Raw genomic sequence first — 19016 nt, forward strand, 5'->3', positions numbered from 1 at the left:
TCAATCTCATGGTCACACTTCACACCTAGTGAATAAGCTCCAGGGATAAAAGGCTATGGCGGGTCCTGACCAAGTCAAGAGGCAATCTGTTCTCAACAACCAGGTGAAGGGTGATGTTAAATAACTTTAATGGTCAATGTAAAAGTCACAAGGGAGGTGTGTTCCCTCCCAAGGCTCTTCAGTGCCATTCTCAAAGCTGGTTAATGCAGGGAGGTAGGGCAGGGTTGGTTCCAGTTTTCTCCCAGGAAGGGTTTACGGGGTCCCAGCCAGCCCTGGGAACAAGTCCCTCAGCACCGTGGCAACCACAGCTTAAAGGGGCTTCTGATACCCCTTCTCAGCCTACCCCGACTCCAGCAGAGGAAGGGGAGGCCAAGCTGGTCAGCCTGCTGCAAACAGTGCTGAATCCGAGCCCAGCTGCACACACATCTTCCCCTCTTCTGGCCAGATCCTATTGCCAGCACCTTTCTCTCTCACACTGGTGACTGGAGCCAAGTGTGGGGTGGGCCTTTGCTGCAGAGGCCTCTGGATCGTGGGGATCGCTGCAGGGGGAGAGGGGCGACCAAGCGAGAAGCCCCAGGGGAATGGTCTGAGGGGACAGCATCCAGAGAGAATGTTCGGGGTCTCCCCCAGGGCAAGGAATGGATCCGGGCTGGAGCTGGGGCCACTGAAGCAGGTGAGCAGGGGCCAGGCAAGGCAGGCTGGTCTGTAAACACTGCTAGCCAGGGTGGGGGTGTCTCCAGCCTCGCGCCCTCCCGCTGGGCCAGGATGTCTGTCACTGCTGCGATGTCATCCAGCGGCTCAATAGCTGTGGCATCAGGAAGGGATCGAGGGGAGGGGAGTCAGAGCTTGGGCCCCAGAGCTACTCAGCCCTGAGCATCACCTGTCAGTGTAAGAGGAGGAAAGCAGAGCCCGGATCTCTGCTGAGACTGCATTATCCTGCAGGAGCAGCCCCTCACACGGGCCCCCAGGAGCCACAGGCTCTGATCAGACTGTGGCACATGGGGGCAGTGGGTGGACAGCGAGAGGGGAGTAGGCAGAAGGAGGTGAAGAAACCAAGAAAGAGGAGGAAAATTAAAGCATTGCCGGGCAAGTGAAGGGTCAGAGGAACAGACAGGAATCCACATGCAGAAAGGGAAACAGGAAAGAAAAAATTAGGAAAAAAAAATCCATGAAATGAGTCTGGTTCTACAAGGATTTGTTTGGACTTTGGTGGAGGTGATTTTAAGAAGAGCTGGAGAAGGGAAAGGACTCCTGGGTGGGACTTGGGTCCCCAGAGTTCTGCCTTAGCCCACAGTGTGCTTTCTCTCTGTCTCCACTATCTGGGTTCCCCTGAAGCCCCCAACGCAGCTGCCCATGAGGACCCCACAGTGCATTTTCACTCACCCATTTCATGGTACAGGGACCCCTGCTTGGCCAGCACTTGGGGTGGTTTCCGAGGAGCAGGTGTTTCAATTTTCATTATTTCATCACAGCACTGCTTCCACTGACCTGAGGGGAGAGCATTGATGGGGGTGGGCTGCCTTCTCCCCTGCTACATTCCCTTCCACACATTCTTGAAAACAGGCTCATTTCAAAAAGTATTGTATTATTATAAGAATTATTATAATAATTTAATATTGTATTATATAATTTTTAATTATAAGAATTATCAAATAATTTTACTTTGGTAAAAATAACAAGCCCCAATCCAGACCCCTCCTCTTACTCATGTCAAAGAAAAGCTGCCACAGAGCCTCCATCCAGCTCTGCAGGGCTCCCCGACTCTCTGCCTGAAGAGTGTGCGTTACCTCTTCCTCCCCATACCGGTTACTGATGCTCAGGGTGAAGGGCCAGCTGGCTGCCTGGTCCAGCTCCCCTGCCCGGACTTGAGTCTCCTAGAGGAGAAATCCAAGATCTGCTTCCACCTTCACCTTGGTCACAGAAGTCAGCAGTGACATCAGGCAGGCTTGGTCATCCCTACCCTTAGAAGGAGGAACTTGTGGAGCTTTCACCAAGCCCTCTCACTTGGCTCCTACTGATCAGAGTAGGAAGAAATGGCAAGAAAGGACTGGAATGAGACAAGTCATCCTTAGTCAGGAAAAGGAGCAGATGGAGACAGGAAAGGAGGGATGGAGCAAGGCAGGGAAGGTGAGGAGGCAGGCAGGAACAGGAACACTAAGGCCCCTCAATACTTTTATAAAAGTCGGCAGGAGTGCCAGCAAAAGGGCTAGGAAACAAAGAAGTTCTTGGACTTGGGCTGGGAGAGAAAACCAGGAAAGGGTAAAAGAGACGCAGACTGGAATCTGAAGAAAGATGGGAGGAGGATGAAAAGTCCTAAACTGGCAATCGAACTCTCTGTGATACTTGGCAGGGGCGGAGGCTGGTGAGTAGAAGGGACTCGTTTTCCGTGATGCTGGTGGGGAGAACATGGTCCCTCAGCATCCCTGGCCCTGAAGCAGGGTGTGGTGCTGTTGGGAGCAGGAAGCTAGCTTTAATCTCTCTGAGGTCTCTGTGCCCTCTGTGCCCTCCCAGGGCCTGATGGAGAGGTTCCCGAACCCTGGCACCTGGTGGCTTCACCACCAGAGACTCATCACCTTGTTGATTGCGATAGTAAACAGCGGCTCGTCCCCAGTGTCTGTGTCTTCAGGTTGCCGGTAACAGAAGAGGTTTGTGCCTTTCAGGACTCCGTGTACTTGCACCCAGTCCCGCGGCTCCCCTGCTTGCTGCATAAATGACTCAAGGTTTCCTAGGGGAATCACACCCCCAACACCCTTCTTCCCAGCCCCCCACAGAAAAATGACTCCTTTCTGCCCACCCTCCTACCTTACCCTCCTTTCATCTTACCGTGCCCCTCCTTCCTCCACCCAGATCTTACGTTTTCAATGGTTCTTTGATCCCTACGTGATCTGGCTCTCCTTTGTCTTCTCCCACTTCCCTTCCACTCCTCAGGGTCCCTCACCTGCACCCTGAGGGTACCACTTGCAGTAGGCTGAGTCATGCAGAGGGGCTGAGCCACCAGGCGGCAACACATGCTACCGTAAAGGGGCAGCCAGGCAGGGCTCTCCTCTGGGGGAGAGAGAAGTGCAGGGTGAGGGTGGGAAATGTGAAGGGGAAGGAACCATCTATCAGCCCCTCTTCTCATCATCCAGCGTCCCCCACATAGATACATACTCACCAGGAGTGGCGAGGGTGAGGTCATGTGTGCGGAACCCATCTTGCACAGCTGCTAGGGTGAGCGTGGTATGAGCCAAGAGGTGGTAACGAGGACCACTGCAGGACAGAGAAGTGGGCAGCAGCCAAGTGAGGGGCATGCTGGGTGGCAAGAGCAGTAAGAGCTGAGCAGGTCTGCCCCCCTGTTTAGGCTGCCCCACAGAAAGCTAGCTTGCCTCCCCCACAGGGGATGAAACAGACATATACTGTACTCCCGCTAAGTGCTGGGGCCTGTGCTTTAAATACGTTATCCCACTGTATTCCCACAACAGCCCTGAGGTTGGTGGCATTCTTTAGTTCATAGACGAGGCAGCTTGAGGCTTAAACAGGTTAAGAAGTCTGCCCCAAAATAAAGCTGAGGAGGTAGAACTTGAATCTGAATCTGCATCTGTCTCCAAAATAAGCAATCTGTTCATTACCTGCAAGGTTCTCAAACTGCTCCTCAGAGACCCAGTGAGTCTACTAGATGCCTCCAGGTGCCTGTAGGCAACACCACAGCACCCAGGCTATTCTGCTGTAGCCAGGGGCACTCTGTTATATCTACATAAGGTGTATCTGTTGCTGCAAAAGCAGTGAAGACCCCAGAACCTAGCTCTTCCTGCATTCCTGTTGATCTTCTCAGTTGGCTGTTTGAAGTACCTGAGGTATGGGCCAGAGTGCCTCCCAGTATGTGACCACTGCTCATTCATATCTGTCTGCATGTCCTGGCAACAGTTGAAAATAGGCTCCGCATGCTCAACACAGCTTAGAGATCACCAGTGGCCAGCTGAGGGCCAGGGAGGAAAATAGGTGCTTACCCCACAGCCGGAGTGGGAAGCAAGATGGGACTGCTGCCTGAGCCCCCAGCAGTCTCCAGCGATGCTCGGACACGCCTCCCTGAGGAGCGGCCCAGGGAGCTGCTGAGTTTGGTAGCAAGCCTCTTGGGGGCTCCAGCCAGGGCCCCCTCCTCTTCCACACAGGCCCCATACAGCTCCAGCCGCAGTTCAAAGTCTGGCCCTGCCTCAGCACTGTAGGAATATGGGAGGAAGCAAGGAGGGGAGGATAGTCTGGGCCAGTCCAGGGAGCGGCACTGGGGTTAGGATGGATGTCCTGCAAGTACAGGACAGCTCCACAGGGAAGGCCCAGCTCCCTCCCTCCTTCTCTTCCTCCCCTCCTCTGCAGCTACATGATTAGAGCCTAGCAGAAAAAGTGGGGAGCCACAGGGATGAGGTACCCACAAGAGCACGTTGTTCTGAAAGGAGATGTCTGTGAGGGTCCTGTCCACCAGGATCATCTCTGTGTCCTGAATGTGTTCCCCTATCTGCAGCAGCAGGAACACAGCCCAGCGGTGCAGGTCTGGGGGCCGAGAGCAAAACCGGTAATGATGTGCCCCCGAGGGGACCTCCAATCTCAGGGCCACTCCCTTAAGTCTGTCCCACATGTGTGGAACTCACCGCCTTTGTTCTTGAAATATTCTGTGTCCTTCCACATGAGTGGAATCCGAAGATCTAAGGGGCAGAGGGATAGGAACAGACATCAAGACAGGACAGGAGATCTTATCACTGGGCAAAGAATGCCAGCAGCTGGGGTAGTTGTGCTTCTTACCAGAAATGCAGATCTGGCCACGGCAGGGGGAGCGCTCAGTGGGTGGCCCACTGTCCGAAGGCCTGTGGGCAAATCACAACATCCTAGCCTGGCCTCTTGACACTATTCCCCCTGGCTCTGGTTCCCAAAGGCTCTAGGACCCCCCCGGCCCAGGGCTCAGCTGCCAGATCCCTGCCAGGCTGACATTGGCAGAGCTGAAGGACTGTTAGGGAGAGTTGTCCTTTGAACCCAGGAGGTTGTTGGGCTTGGGAATACTAGAGGCACTTAGCTCACACACACAGTACAAGCTCAGGCCACCCCCAGCAAGCACCCTTCCTGACCACCTCCCTAGACTCCTGCCAGGAAGAAGTGGGGCTTGAGGAGACAGGTTGCCCACAGAGAGACTCCCTTTCAAGGATTCTCCTCAGGCTTGGAGGAGTGTGCAGGCTTTCTTTTTAACAACAAAGGAGGGTACTTGTCTCCGCCATCTCATCACTTCAATAAAGGAGGGTACTCAGTCAGAAAATCAAGAACCCAAATAGGGGACATTTGTATCCCATTTATCACAAATCTCTCTCCATCTTCCCCCCCCCCCCCAGCTTTGATTTCCCCTCTAACCTTCTGGCTAGATTGGCTAAACCTTCCCAGTGCCCCAAGTTCCCCAGTTCCTCCACTGTGGGAGGGACATCCGGTCTTCCTCCCCTCCCTGCCTAACATTAGAACTCACTGAGCATGTGTCCCTTTCCTAAGGTGGTGGCCAGCTTCTCCATACTAATTTATAATTCGTCATGATGAAACTAGAGACTTGGAACAGCCTTAAACTAAATGATGTGGCACTGATGGCAACGTGTTCAGCTGCCAGGGACTTACGGTGTGCCACAGATCACACTGTATGGGATGTGTGAGGACTTGGGCAAGGCAGAGCTTGTCAACGGCCACCTCTTAAGAGACAGCAGACTCAAAGTAGAAGCTGTCCCTATGCCTGCTTGCTCTTCCTTTAACTTTATGGAGCAGCCGTTGAGGGGTTCCTGCCTTGCCCTGGTGTCTTCATGGGTGAACTCTAGAGGCCTCCTGGCAACCTCCTTGTGTGTGAGCTGGAATGGACACTATGCCTGCGAGGGGCCTGGACCTTCTCCCCACTCAGCCTTGTGGGGTCAAACAGGTTACTTTGCCAGAAGCCAATTTTCCAAGTGACCAATTTACAAAAAAATGGTCAGTTCTCAGAATTGATCAATTTGCCAAATATTTTCTCCCACATTTTAGTTTTACCAGAGTATCACCTCAACCATTTCACTACAGTTTTGTCAGATTGAGTCCTTTTAGTACACAGTCTAATTTATATGAATGGGTAGGCTTTTACTTCGGAGAAGGCAATGGCACCCTACTCCAGTACTCTTGCCTGAAAAATCCCATGGATGGAGGAGCCTGGTAGGCTGCAGTCCATGGGGTCGATAGACTCGGACACGACTGAGTGACTTCACTTTCATTTTTCACTTTCATGCATTGGAGAAGGAAATGGCAACCCACTCCAGTGTTCTCGCCTGGAGAATCCCAGGGATGAGGGAGCCTGGTGGGCTGCCATCTATGGGGTCGCACAGAGTTGGACATGACTGAAGCGACTTAGCAGCAGCAGCAGCAGGCTTTTACTTAAATTATTTTTATTATTATTTCTCCCAATTTCTGCCTCAAATGAGGCAAACCCCAAGTACAATAGCTACTGTCTGTTACAGTAAATGACTAATTGGTCATTTAGCAAATTGACCATTTGGTGAACTGGCTTTGAGAAAATTAGCTTTCCAGAAGCCAGACAAACAGGCTTGTCAGATCACAGGCACGGCTTAGCAAATTAGCACTCCTGCATTACTATCCTCAGACTAGCAGCCTTTCACCAGACACACGGGCTTTACTGGGCCCTAGCAACTCACTAGTGTGCCTCTGGGCAGCACACTGTGGTGATAAACATCAAGGTGTCTTCTAGGTCCCTGGGAAGTCTTCATCAGGAAGTCGTCTTCGAGGTGCTCCATGCTCCATGCTCCATATATATATCCAGAGCACCACTATCCCCATAAAGCCTCGCCTCCCCTTGCTTACCGCCGGCCTGTCTTCTTCAGCACCTGTGCCTCCTTGCGCCGCTGCAGCTCGCCCATGTAGTTGAGGATGCGGCTGTTGCACACCAGCAGGCTCTTGGTGGCCTCCAGAGCCTGCTCTCGCTGGGAGCAGGCCGCCAGCAGCTTGCAGGCCCCTTCCCTCATCCGGATCTCATGGTCTAACTTTCTTTGCAACTCTGTGTCCTAGCCAGAGTGGGGATAAGGAAGAGAAGGAAATATCAATTGGGGACAGGCTGATGCACCTTTCAGTCCCTAAGTGGGCTGTGGTCAACAAGAAACTGATGAACTTAGGTTTCAGGCAACTAAAGGGCAGGGACTGAGTCTCAACTTCAACTGCCCAGGAATAACCAGAGAAGCTTTGTAAAAATACAGATGCCCTTCAGGAGTATAAATTTTTTCAGCCTCTTTGGAGCACAATTTGGAAAAATCTGTAAAAACTACAAATTCACATCCTTTTCTCCAGCTATGCACCATCTAGGATTTTATTCTACAAATACAGTGACACTTGTGGGCAGAGCCATATTCATTGCAGCATCAATTTAAAACACCAAGATTAAAAGTCCTTCAATAGGGCATTGGTTGAATAAGTTATAGTACATCTATACCACAGAATATGGAATATTGCAGACATTAAGGTAGACATGTATGCAAAAATGAAACTATTCAAAATATATGAAGTGAGAAACGATAGTAGAACAGTATTACAGCATGCTTCTATTTGGGCACAATATTTATATATGCATATCCATATCCACAGATACACATAAAACAGTAGTGGTTGTGGGGCTGGGAGCCAGGAATGGAAAGTCAACTTATGATAGTTTATAAATCTACCGTACTATTGGAAATTGTGTTACCTTTTAAAAAAATTAAATCTTCTGATTTTTTAAAAAAAGGTCACCAGGCCCCACCTCAGATTAGCAGAATAAGAATCTCTTAACAGGTGGGGCATGTGCATTTTTGGGAGAATTCCCCAAGTGACCTTGAGGTGCAGCCCAGGCTGAGAACCACTACCTAAAGGGAATGGCCACAGATGGTAGATCCTGGCTTACCCCAAAGACTCAAGTGATGAGAGAGGACATCTAGTTGGTAAGGGGTCAGTGGAGAAGCATACTACCTACAGTGTTCACCCATGCTGTACAGAATGCAGTACACACCCCAGATTTTGGAGCCTGCCACCTGCTGGCCTTCTGAGTATGGGAGGTGAAGACAGACAGGAAGGCAGGTGAAACAGAAGGTCAAGAGCGAGTTGCTGAGCAGGCACTTAGCAAAATGCCCAACATATGGTGTACCTGGAAGGAGGTGGGGGCTGGGAGGAAGTAGTGTGTACTTATTTTAATGATGCTACCTCAGCCCCAGTAACATTCACTCAGTAATAACACTAGAGCATCCCTGTGCTGTCGAAGGCTTCACATTTGAAATCCAGCTGGGAGGTAAGGGATGCAGACATTAATGGCTGCTCTGTAAGTGCCAGGTCATGGCACAAATGCAGTCAGGAAACAGGCCCTATTTGTCTCTGGCTGAGGTGATGGGGAAGGCTTCAGAGAGCAACTGGAAGACTAACCCTATTACAGTGTATACAAATCAGAAGCAAGCCAAGTGGAGTGATAGCGTTGGAAGAGGAGGGTGAATGTGACTGCCCAACATCAAAACCTGTCTTCTCCCTCACACCAGCTCTCTTTCACACTCTGTGCCCTTGCTTCTGTCCCTGATGACTCTAGCCTTCAAGTCTCCAAGACCTGAACACCCTAAATTACTGCGTGCAGGAATTGCCTTGTCTGACCTACCTGCTGATTCTTCCTTCCCTACTTGGGCTAGGCCAGACTCTCATCACCTCTCACCTCATCTCATCACCCTCACTATCCACGTTTCCCTTCCTGACTCTTTAAATAGGCCAACATGTACAGTGCCGCCTCCACCAGAAAGCCCTCTCAGGCTACACAGCTGTCCCCACCTCCACCATGCCTGCCTGCACCAGGATCCCATCTCTGCTAAGGTTTGTTGCCTGCCCACCCCCATCTCATTCTGCATCCAGCTTCTACCACAAATACCTCAAACAAGTGAGGGGGGTAGGGCTGCGCAACAGCCTCAGCCCCCTCCTGACTTGCCTTTTGGTCCCAGCCCCAGCACTCACGGATTCTTCCCTAGCCCTGTCCATTGCACATGCAGCACGATGCAGGCAGTATGGCTGGTCCTCAGGGGAACCTCAAGACCAGGTACCCTGGGGAGCCGCCACGCCTGCAGTGAGCGCCGATGATATCAGCTCCCAGCTGTCGCGAGAGTGAGCTGCAGGCAGCCCCTCGCTCCCTCTGTCCACCTGGCCCCATTAGGCTCCAGCGGAAGCGTTAACCAGAGAGATCTAGTGGCAGAGGGACAGTACCTCCAGGAGCACTGTCCTCACCCTGGAAAGGGCTCCAGGGTCTAGAACTGCCAGAGACCAGGAGACCCCTCCACGTTACAAGTGCTCTCCAAGGTGACTATTGGCCTGGGAGCTTGCCAGAGGGAGGATGGTATATACATTGGAATACATTGGTATAAAGGGCTGCAGAGAAGTCATGGTATCCAGCCTGGATGAGCTGGCTTAGGGGCCCAGACACCCTGTCTGCCACTGCCCCCACAGCCCTCTGGTCTGAATCCACTCTCCCACGGCCCCACAGTGGAGAATGCCCTAAAAACCTCCCATCCTTTGGGCAGACCATTTTGGGAATCCTGACACAGGATCTGGATCCCAGACCTTCACCCCCTCTCCCTACCTCAGGGATAGCTCCATGTCCCCTCCTCCCCACCCATATGCCCTCTTTTCCCAAGCCAGCAGTACTTCCACCAGGCTCTCCTGGGAAAGAGCCCTCAGTTGGATGTCAGCTGGACTGGGTCAGGACCCAAGTGGCTGAAGAAGGATGAGTCATGGCCTGAAACCCCAGCACATACTAGGCCCTCTCTGGACATCCTTTCCAGTTCCTCCCACCCTCTTCTGTCTCTAACTTCCTGCTCTGCTTCTCATTGCCTTATGATCCTTTTAGAAACTCCACCAGGGCTAAATTCAAATCCTGGCTTAGGAACTTAACTAGCTGTGAGAACTTAACCTCTGGGGGTGGGGGTAGGGGTAGGGGGTGGGAGTTGGGTATTCCACCTGCTCCATAGCACTGTTTAAGGATTAAATGGGAAAATCTAACTTGTACCTGGGCCCAGCACTCCCACCTCCTCCTTACTTGCACCTCAAGTTGCCTTCTCCAGAAAAATCTCCTTGAATTTACACTTTCACAACTACCCATCTTGCTAATCCCTGAAACATCAATGAGTTGGGGGTTGGAGAACTGCTGAGCCTCCCGGAGAAAGAACACAGCACCCTCAACCAACTAATGGCTGAATAAGAGATGATTAAAGTGAAATCTAAGCCCCCTTTTCTGTCCAGAACTTGGGCAGGGCTCCTATGAAGAACAATTACCTGGAGGGGGAGGGATGCAGAATTTGAATACTTAAATACCTAGACCAGCCATGTCCAATAAGATCATTCCATCATCCTACAATGATGGAAATGTTCAATAGCCATGGACCACATGAAATATGGCTAAAGTAATTAAGGAACTGAAAATTATTTTATTTCATTTTAATTAACTAAAATTTAAATGTAAATAGCTACATGTACCTAGTAACATGAACAGTGCAGAGGATGAGGGATGGCAAATAGATTTTATCTCCTGTGCCGACCCAAGACAATAGGTAGTGGAAACCTTGGGCAACTTTCTGCACATCAGAAAAAGATGACCCTCACTAGGCAAAGAACTTAGATAAAGGTGTTTCCTCCTCACCCAGCCTGAAACTAGGCCAGGACTCTCGCCACTATGCAATGCCCTTGTGAAAGACACAATCTGCATAATTTATGCCAAGGTTGTGCTGAGAAAGATTGTGAGGCCACGCATGGATTTGTTGGTGAAGAGTGCCATGTGTCTATCATTATCTAGGGAGTGTGGACCAGGTTGAGGGTGCAAAAACATGTGATAAATCCCCTTTCTGAGCTAGACTCTTTACTGTCCAGCCTCTGACCTCCCTCAGCAGCAACCCTCTGCCTGGTTCAGGCAGTCACTACCACAGCTTCCTCTGTCTTTCCCATCTCTGTAAATGACTACACTGCCCAGTTGCTTAGCCACACACCTGAGAATCATCTGGGAGCCCTCTCTTTGCCTCAGCCTCACGTCCAATCCATCAGCAAGCCCTGTCAGATCTACCACCATCATTTCAAATCCACCCTTTTCTCCCTATCTTCACCATGAGCATTTACTCCTCACCATCAGGTTCATTCCCCAAAGGCTGTAATGACCTCCTAGCTGGTGGTCACCCCCACCCCTACCTAGCCTGTTCCTTTCAAACACAACAGCTATCACATTAAAACATTAGGTGAGTTGTCCCACACGCTTAAAACCCTCCACGGGCCAATATCACACTTACAGTAAAATCTAAATGACTTGTCATGGCCTTCAAAGCCCTGCATAATCTGGTCCCCGCCAGTCAGTTTGACCCCAACCAGTATGTTTTAGCCACACTGGCTCTCTTTCTTCCCCAAACATATCATCATCCTCATTTAAGGTCCTTACTCTGCCCTCTGTCTGGAAAGCTCTTCCTCCCATCTTTACATATCTTCATCCTTCTGGCCACAGCTCAAAGAGCTCACAAAGGTCTTCCCTGACTCCTACATCTAATGCTGCCTCTCCTACCTGATGTTTATGATACCCCTGTTTTTATCACAATTTCATTGTGAGATTATTTATGTGTTTGCATGTTTCTAGGTCCCCTAGAGTGGATCTTTACTGTTTTGTTCACTGAGGTGTCCCAAGATCTAGAAAGCAGCTGGCATATATTAGGTGCTCAATAAATGTGATTAAGAATAAATAAATGAATAAACAGCTCCCTGCCATCTTCAGGGCCACAGAATCCTTATATCCTGCCCTAGAATCCTCTTCCGCTTCTCTGGTAAGGCCGTCTCCTTCCTGAAGACCACGCTCACAATGTACTCTCTTCTTCCCACACCTAAAAGGGGCCCTCAGCCCCAGAACACACAGCCACACCAACCCACAGAGCTTCCAGAAATAAGGGTGAAGACCCTGTTGCCAGCACAATACTCTAACTGGCAGAACTGAACCTGGGTCCACAAGTAGCACCCAAAGAAGGGCACACAGAACCACCTCATCCCTCTCCCCACTTGGAGCAGGCCCAGCCGGAAAGGGCAGCGCAGAACCGCAGAACCGGAGCTGGGATGCTGTGGAGGAGGTGCACTCCAGGGGTGGGGGCGTTACCTCCAGGCTGAGCGCCATCTGCCGGATGTAGAGCATATTCAGGTCCTCCAGGATGTGCAATCTGTCCTGCATCTCTGTGCCCCCTGGGCTCCCCTTCCCTTGCTGACCCCTCAGAGGGGTGGCAAGCAAGCCCCACGCTGCCCCAGAATTCCTCTCCCGCTGCTCTCCTCGTCTTGAAAGAGGTAGGCAGTTCTTGGTCAGAGGGCAGAGGCAGCCCCTGTCCCTCTCGTGCTCCAATTAGACCCCTCTGGCTGCTGTGACAAAGTCTCCTTGCCTACCGCTGTTCCAGGGCCCTGATGGAGCCAGGCATGGGAGGAAAGGAAAGCGAGGTGAGGATGAGCAGGGTACCCGGAGAGGAGGCCAGCTGCAGAAGGGGCTCTGGGCACAGAGTGTCCAGTCTTGCTTTGGTGGCAGCTGTTCTCCCAGCTGTGGAAGAAAAAGGCTCTTTCATTCCGACTCTGGCCCCTCCCCAGCCCCCGCCCACAACCCTGGCCTGGTGGACAGAGAATCTGTGTGCTGTAGGGTGTGAGGGGCAGGCACAACTGGAAGGGGGCCGGGAAGGGACACTTCATGCAGGTTCTGTGGACTCGTGGGGATTGTCAGGAGGTTGCTTTCTGAAAGGGTTCGGGCTTAGTTTGAGGAAGAAGAGGGATAGAGGTGGGGACTTGATTGAGTGAGCCTAGGAAGTGGGACAGAGGGGTAATTGCAGCCCAACCCCCAGGGCCACCTCTTCCAACTTGGGACCTTCATCCAGCCCGCCCCACCCTGGGTTCACAATTACCTTGCTTTTCCAGCAGAAGGGAGGAGAGGGAGGGAGAAAGGCAGGGGTGTGCCTGGCTGCGCTGCCCCCGCTCCCCTCTGCGGGCCCCTTCCCTTCCAGACAGGAAACCAGCCCCGATTCCCAGCCAGCTGCAGCTTTGCCACCACCGCCCCCGCTCCACCCCAGGCCCACGGAGTCACACTCGCTCCGGGGCCCAGCGGCTCCACCCCGGTTCCTCCGCGATGGCCCCCAAAAGGCCGGGCTTATCCCGGGGGCGGCTCCAGCTAACAGGCCCCTCCTCCTGGTCCCTGGGCCTCGCCCCTCACTCCCCCACGCTGGCCCCACGCGGCGTTGCTTATGCGGGACTCGATAGAGGCCCTGTCTCCCAGGCCCACTAGCTTCTGAGTCAGAGAAGGCCTGGGACTGTGGGACAGGGGTGTGAAAGAGCCTTTGTTCTGGGCAGGCTGTGGGGTAAAGTGCAGAAGCCAGGACTGGAATCCGGGAGGAGTGAGGAAGGCCCCCTCACTTAACCCTTTCCAGGACCAGCAGCGAAGGAGAACTGACCTGGGGGACAGCCTCTGCTGTCGCTACTGGCCCTCTCAGTCCTGGCTCGGCCCCCACATCTTTCAGCCTCTCCTGAGCCTCTTTAAGGAATTACAAGTAGGGCTCAGACCTGGGCAAAGTAGTGGGCCAGGGAGGGAACTGTAGAGGCTGTACTCCTCTTAGGCCACAGAAAAGGAGGCTGAAAGCTTGAGTGTGGGAAAAAATCCCAAATCGTTAATCGGGAACCCCTCATTTCCGATTCCCCCAGCCACAGAGGAGCAGTTGCGTAGAGTTTCAGCGAAGGAGGCCGAGAAGTCAGGACGGACGACGGAGGCTGTCCCAGACGGTAGAGACGGGCTGTGGGATGCGGCTGGAGGCCAGGGAAGGAGCGGGCACCCAGGCCAGGAGTCTGGTTAGAGCCCGGCTAGTTGCACATCTCCAGGATACCCCGAAGTGCTGCCGTAAGGCGCATCTTAGGAATCGAGCCTAGGGCTCCTTAAACTGAAGTTTTTCCAGGCGGAGGCAAATCATCCCACTGGGCCAGAGAATGTCTGGGGTGACACGGTTGGACTAACGTGCAGACGGTCCGCGCCTGACTTTTCAAGTCAACAACCTCTGGTCTGTACCCGACCCACCGCGTCTCCGCCCCTTGGTGCGCGCGGGCGGGGCGGGAGGCCCGGGCGGCCCGAACTGCGGGAGCCGGGGGAGGGGAAGGCAGGGACGCGGGTCTCTCACCTCCGGCGGGTCGCTTAAGAGGCTGAGTCGGAAGCGGCCGCGTTTGAACTCCATCTCCAGGGCAGAGCCCCTGGCCACGGTGACCCGGCTCCGGTGGTTTCGGGAGAACATGCTGGCGGTCCCGCGGCTTTGCCTCCCTTCTGCACTCCCCGCACCGCCCGGCTCTGCCTTGTCCCTTAGGCTTCTTTCCCTCGTTGCCCTTCAGCTAGTCCGGCTGGGAATCTCCCGCAGCCGGATTCCCAAACTCCTCCTCCGGAGACGACACCTGGGCCGGGCAGGGCGCGGCACTCTCTCCCTCCACCCCCCGTGCCCCCGCCCCCGCCAAAGGCCCGGGCGGCCGGGCCAGTCCCGGGCTCCAAGCAGGCCTACACCTCGGGAGCACTGAGGGGGTTCGCCGCCCCTCGCGGCGGGGGTTGCGGGCGCCACACCTGGGCGAGGGGCGGGCCTAGAGAAGCCCCGCCCCAAAGGCTGAGCCCCCTCGGCGAGCCGGACTACCTGCGCGCGGAAAACCCCGAGGCCCAGGGATCACCGCGAGTCACACCGCGCGGCCCTGGGACTGCGCCCAGTCTCACCCCGGAGCAGCTTCTCAGGGTTTCAACTTCCTACGGCCCCAAAAGTCCCTTCTTCGTCCCCCTCCTCACTTTAAGCTCCTCTCCGTCCCTAGTGGCCACAGTTCACCGAGCAGTGCTTAAGCATGCCTGGTAATTCTGCTCTCTTCGTTCCTAACCGTGGATCCTTGACTGTCAGAGAACTTCTTGAGCTTCAGCTTTCTCACTTGTGCAGTGAGGATACAGTAATTACCGCACTCCTCAGGTCGTTATGAGGATTACATACGACGAGCATGAGTGCCTGGCACGAGACAAGCGCCGCCTAAGCGGAGCTATGAAGAAAAAGGGTAGGATGCAGCCCCTTTGTGCCCTTGGATGGGGCACCAGCGACCTTCAGTTCCCTGGACCCAGACCTTGACTGCCTTAGAGGGTGAGGATATCTGTTACCTAAGATGGGCTCTCTGCTGCTTTGCTGGGTAGCTGAGACAGGGTTAGGATTCTCAGCTTCTGCAGAAAAAGGGGCCCCTCACCACCACCCCCAGCTCTGTGGGACAGAAGGAAATGGCAGAGGATTAATTTGCTGACCACAGATGAGGAATTCCTGGGACTTAGGAATTTACTGGGGAGAACAAGAGAGACAGAGAGAGAGAATGATTCCTTCAAAGCTAGAGCCAGAGAAATACCAGGCTATAGCTTTAGAGAGCCCAGGTTAGAACTGCTGGTCTATGAAAAATTACTCAACATTCTTTTAGAAAACCTGACTTAAATTTACTTTGGTAAAAGGGGAAATTTATGGCTTAAGGACTGATGATATCCAGGGCTCAGGCTTTAGTCGTGGCTTGACCCAGGTAGTCAGTGCCCACAAGGATCCTGTCTTTCTCCTTCATCTGGATCTACTTTCCTCTCCAAGGGCTTCATTCTCTACAGCATTATAAAATGGTTGTCAAAAATTCTGGGTCTGTGTACTTTCAGGCTTAAATGCAGCAGAAGAGAGCCTCTGTTTCTTGAAGCTCCTGTGCTTCAAGATTCACTGTGTCTGGGATTCACTATGGGGCATTTCAGATCGTTTATCCTTCTCAAACCGATTTTTATAGGCAGAGGGGTGGCCAAACCTGAACCAATCGCTATGGCCAAATAGGATTCCATGTGTCAGTTGGCCAGGCCTAGGTCACTTCCCAGTCCTGGAAACCAAATGGAACCAATAAGCTGGGAGAGAGGGGAGGGAGACATGGTTTCGGAAAACCTGTTACAGGTCCTACCACCAGAAAGTGAAAGAATGGATGCTGGACAGAAAAAAACAACAAACATCTTTGTTGTTTACAGAAGTTTACATGGAGAAGGGAGTTCGTCTGTCAGTAGGAAAGGCAGATCAAAAGATTTTGAAAAATCTGTGGCCTCTGAGATAAATCTCAAAGGAAGACTGAAGGGGAAAGGAAGGCATTGTTTCTGAATTTCTTCAAATATCTATCATCACTCTTCCAAACTGTAAGCTCCCTAAGGAGAGACAGTCTGTCTTATCCACTGCTTTATGCCCAGCGCCTGGCACATACGGAGTTCTCAATAAATCATTGGTTGAAGTAAATGAACAAATGAGACGCCCAAAGGAAACATACAGATTTGAGAGTGCTTGACTGGGATGAGCCACGCTGTGGGACTAAAATGGTTCGTTTCAAATGTTTAACTTTTGGCAGCAGAATGCTTTTTTCCCCAAATGAAATGTCACCTGAAATACATGAAATATGATCACAGCTGCTGTAATAGAAGCGGGGCTGGAGCCCCAAATCGTGTCCTCTCCAGAGGCCCCCTCAGCTGCATGCAGGGATGCACACACCTGTGGAACACAGGCTACGCAGAAGGTTTTGAAAACCCCTAACAAGAGCAGGAGGAATGGAAAGCATTTGGAAAGAAAACAGAGCTCAAATCCTGCCTGAGAATGTGTACTTGATGTGACTTCAGATTTTGGGAAAGGAGTGACACAACCAGAGTTATATTTTAGGGATCATAATCTGACGTGCATTTGCATAGATCTGCTGGACGAGGTTGTGTCTGGGGTTTGGGAAGCCAGCTGACACTGTCCTCAACTGAAGGTGGAGAGACAAGGGCCAAAATTTCTGAGGAGGTATTATTTTTTAATTAAATTCTTTTTTGAAAGTACTCATTCAGTTTTTGAAACATTTCTTTTTCTACCACTTAAAAAATAATAAAAGTAAAAAATACATGAACAAACCACACTTTTCCCATAATCACAGAAAAACACTGAGACAGTTTGGTGCCATAGAATGCTGAAGCCTCATACTAGCTCATAAGAGAAAATTGCTGAATTTTCTGGAATTGTGCATTCCAGCTGTTAAATACAACTTTGTTGTCGCTCTGTCACGTCTAACTCTTTGCGACCCCATGGACTGGGCTTCCCAGGCAGCACTAGTTATAAAGAACCCTCCTACCAATGCAGGAGACGTAAGAGACGCCGGTTCAATGCCTGGGTCAGGAAGATCCCCTGGAGAAGGGAATGGTAACCCACTCCAGTATTCTTGCCTGGAGAAGCCCATGGACAGAGGAGCCTGGCAGCCCACAGTCCATGGGGTCACAAAGAGTCGGACACGACTGAAGCTACTTAGCACACACGCACATGGACTGCAGCACGCCAGGCTTCCCTGTCCTTCACCGTCTCCCAGAGTTTGCCCAGACTCATGTCCAATGAGTCGATAATGCCATCCAACCATCTCATCATCTGTTGCCGCCTTCTCTTCCTGCCCTCAATCTTTCCCAGTATCAGGGGCTTTTCCAATGAGTTGGCTCTTCACATCACATGGCCAAAGTATTGGAGCTTCAACTTCAGCATCAGTCCTTCCAATGAATATTCAGGGTTGATTTCCTTTAGGATTGACTGGTTTGGTCTCCTTGCAGTTCAAGGGACTCTCAAGAGTCTTTCCCAGCACCAAAATTTGAAAACATCAGTTATTCCACACTCAGCCCTTTTTATGGTCCAGCTTTCACATCCATACATGACTACTGGGAAAACCATAGCTTTGACTAATACAGACCTTTGTCAGCAAAGTGATGTCTCTGCTTTTTAATGTGCTATCGAGCTTTGTCACAGATTTTCTTCCAAGGAGCAAGCCTCTTTTAATGTTGTTGCTTCAGTCACCATCTGCAATGATTTTTGGAGCCCAGGAAAATAAAATCTATCTACTTTCCCCCCATCTATTTGCCATGAAGCAATGGGACCAGATGCCATGATCTTCATGTTTTGAATGTTGAGTTTTAAGCCAGTTTTTTCACTCTCCTCGTTCACCTTCATCAAGAGGCTCTTTAATTCCTCTTCACTTTCTGCCATTAGCCTGGTATCATCTGCATATCTGAGGTTCTTGATATTTTCCCCCACAATCTTGATTCCAGCTTGTGAGTCATCCAGGCTGATACTTCAAATGATGTACTCTACATGTAAGTTAAATAAGCAGGGTAACAACATACAGCCTTGAAATAATTAGGAACCTAATGGGGAAGCCTTTCCCAATTAGGAACCAGTTTGTTTTTCCATGTCTGGTTCTAACTGTTGCTTCTTGTCCTACATACAGGTTTCTCAGGAGACAGGTAAGGTGGTCTGGTATTCCCAGCTCTTTAAGAATTTTCCATAGTTTGTTGTGATCCACACAGTCAAAAGTTTAACATAGTCAGTGAAGGAGAAGTAGATTTTTTTTTTTAATTCCCTTGCTTTTTCTACAATCCAACAGATGTTGACAATTTGATCTCTGGTTACTCTGCTTTTCTAAATCCAGCTTGTACATCTGCAAGTTCTTGGTTCATGTACTGTTGAAACCTAGCTTGAAGGATTTTGAGCATAATCTTCCTAGCATGTGAAATGAGCACAATTGTATGGTAATTTGAACATTCTTTGGCATTACCTTTCTTTGGGATTGGAATGAAAACTGACCTTTTTCAGTCCTATGCCCACTGCTGAGTTTTCCAAATTTGCTGGCATATTGAGTGCAGCTCTTTAAAAGTATCATCTTTTAGGATTTGAAATAGCTCAACTGGAATTCCATCACGTCCACTAAGTTTGTTCGTAGTAATGCTTTCTAAGGCCCACTTGACGTCACACTCCAGTATATGTGGCTCTAGTTGAGTAACATCATGGTTATCTGAGCCATTAAGACCTTTTTTTGTACAGTTCTGTGTATTCTTTCCACCTCTTCGTAATCTCTTCTGCTTCTGTTAGGTCCTAGCTGTCTCTGTTCTTTATTGTGCCCATCTTTGCATGAAATGTTCCCTTGATATC

General features: G+C 51.2%; 1 protein-coding gene and 1 long non-coding RNA gene across 8 annotated transcripts; one reads left to right on the forward strand and one right to left on the reverse strand.

The window, feature by feature from the left end:
* Positions 1–104: 104 nt before the first annotated feature.
* On the reverse strand, positions 105–14401 carry RTKN (rhotekin). 6 transcript variants are annotated; one of them, XM_086327699.1, is made up of 13 exons: positions 14190–14401; positions 12152–12577; positions 6844–7043; positions 4774–4835; positions 4623–4676; positions 4407–4524; positions 3987–4196; positions 3155–3249; positions 2939–3045; positions 2574–2702; positions 1706–1874; positions 1384–1488; positions 105–805 (listed from the first exon to the last, which is right to left on the reverse strand). In XM_086327699.1, the coding sequence occupies exons 2-13, from the start codon at positions 12221–12223 to the stop codon at positions 471–473; spliced, it is 1656 nt and encodes a 551-aa protein (XP_086183825.1). In that variant the 5' UTR covers positions 12224–12577; positions 14190–14401; the 3' UTR covers positions 105–470. The 6 variants fall into 6 exon arrangements, with proteins under 6 accessions (XP_086183825.1, XP_086183826.1, XP_086183824.1 ...); XM_086327700.1 differs by lacking the exon at positions 14190–14401 and adding an exon at positions 13476–13603; XM_086327698.1 differs by lacking the exon at positions 14190–14401 and adding an exon at positions 12933–13241.
* On the forward strand, positions 13476–16891 carry LOC147363624 (uncharacterized). 2 transcript variants are annotated; one of them, XR_015137327.1, is made up of 3 exons: positions 13476–14072; positions 15003–15167; positions 16061–16891. It is a non-coding gene; the product is annotated as an uncharacterized LOC147363624 (long non-coding RNA). The 2 variants fall into 2 exon arrangements; XR_015137326.1 differs by lacking the exon at positions 13476–14072 and having other exon boundaries at positions 14854–15167.
* Positions 16892–19016: the final 2125 nt, after the last annotated feature.

The sequence above is a fragment of the Bos grunniens genome, chromosome 11 (genome assembly GCF_055505025.1).
Source record: "Bos grunniens cultivar Pamir isolate PY7600 chromosome 11, Bosgru_T2T1.0, whole genome shotgun sequence".
Lineage (NCBI taxonomy): Eukaryota > Metazoa > Chordata > Mammalia > Artiodactyla > Bovidae > Bos > Bos grunniens.

Coding starts and splice junctions, on each gene's coding strand:
- RTKN (XM_086327695.1), bottom strand. CDS start 14,300: ATGTTCTCCCGAAACCACCGGAGCCGGGTCACCGTGGCCAGGGGCTCT. Junction 4,836..6,843: donor CTGAAGAAGACAGGCCGGCG/GTAAGCAAGGGG, acceptor ATTTGCCCACAG/GCCTTCGGACAGTGGGCCAC. Junction 806..1,383: donor GTCCCTGTACCATGAAATGG/GTGAGTGAAAAT, acceptor CTGATGCCACAG/CTATTGAGCCGCTGGATGAC.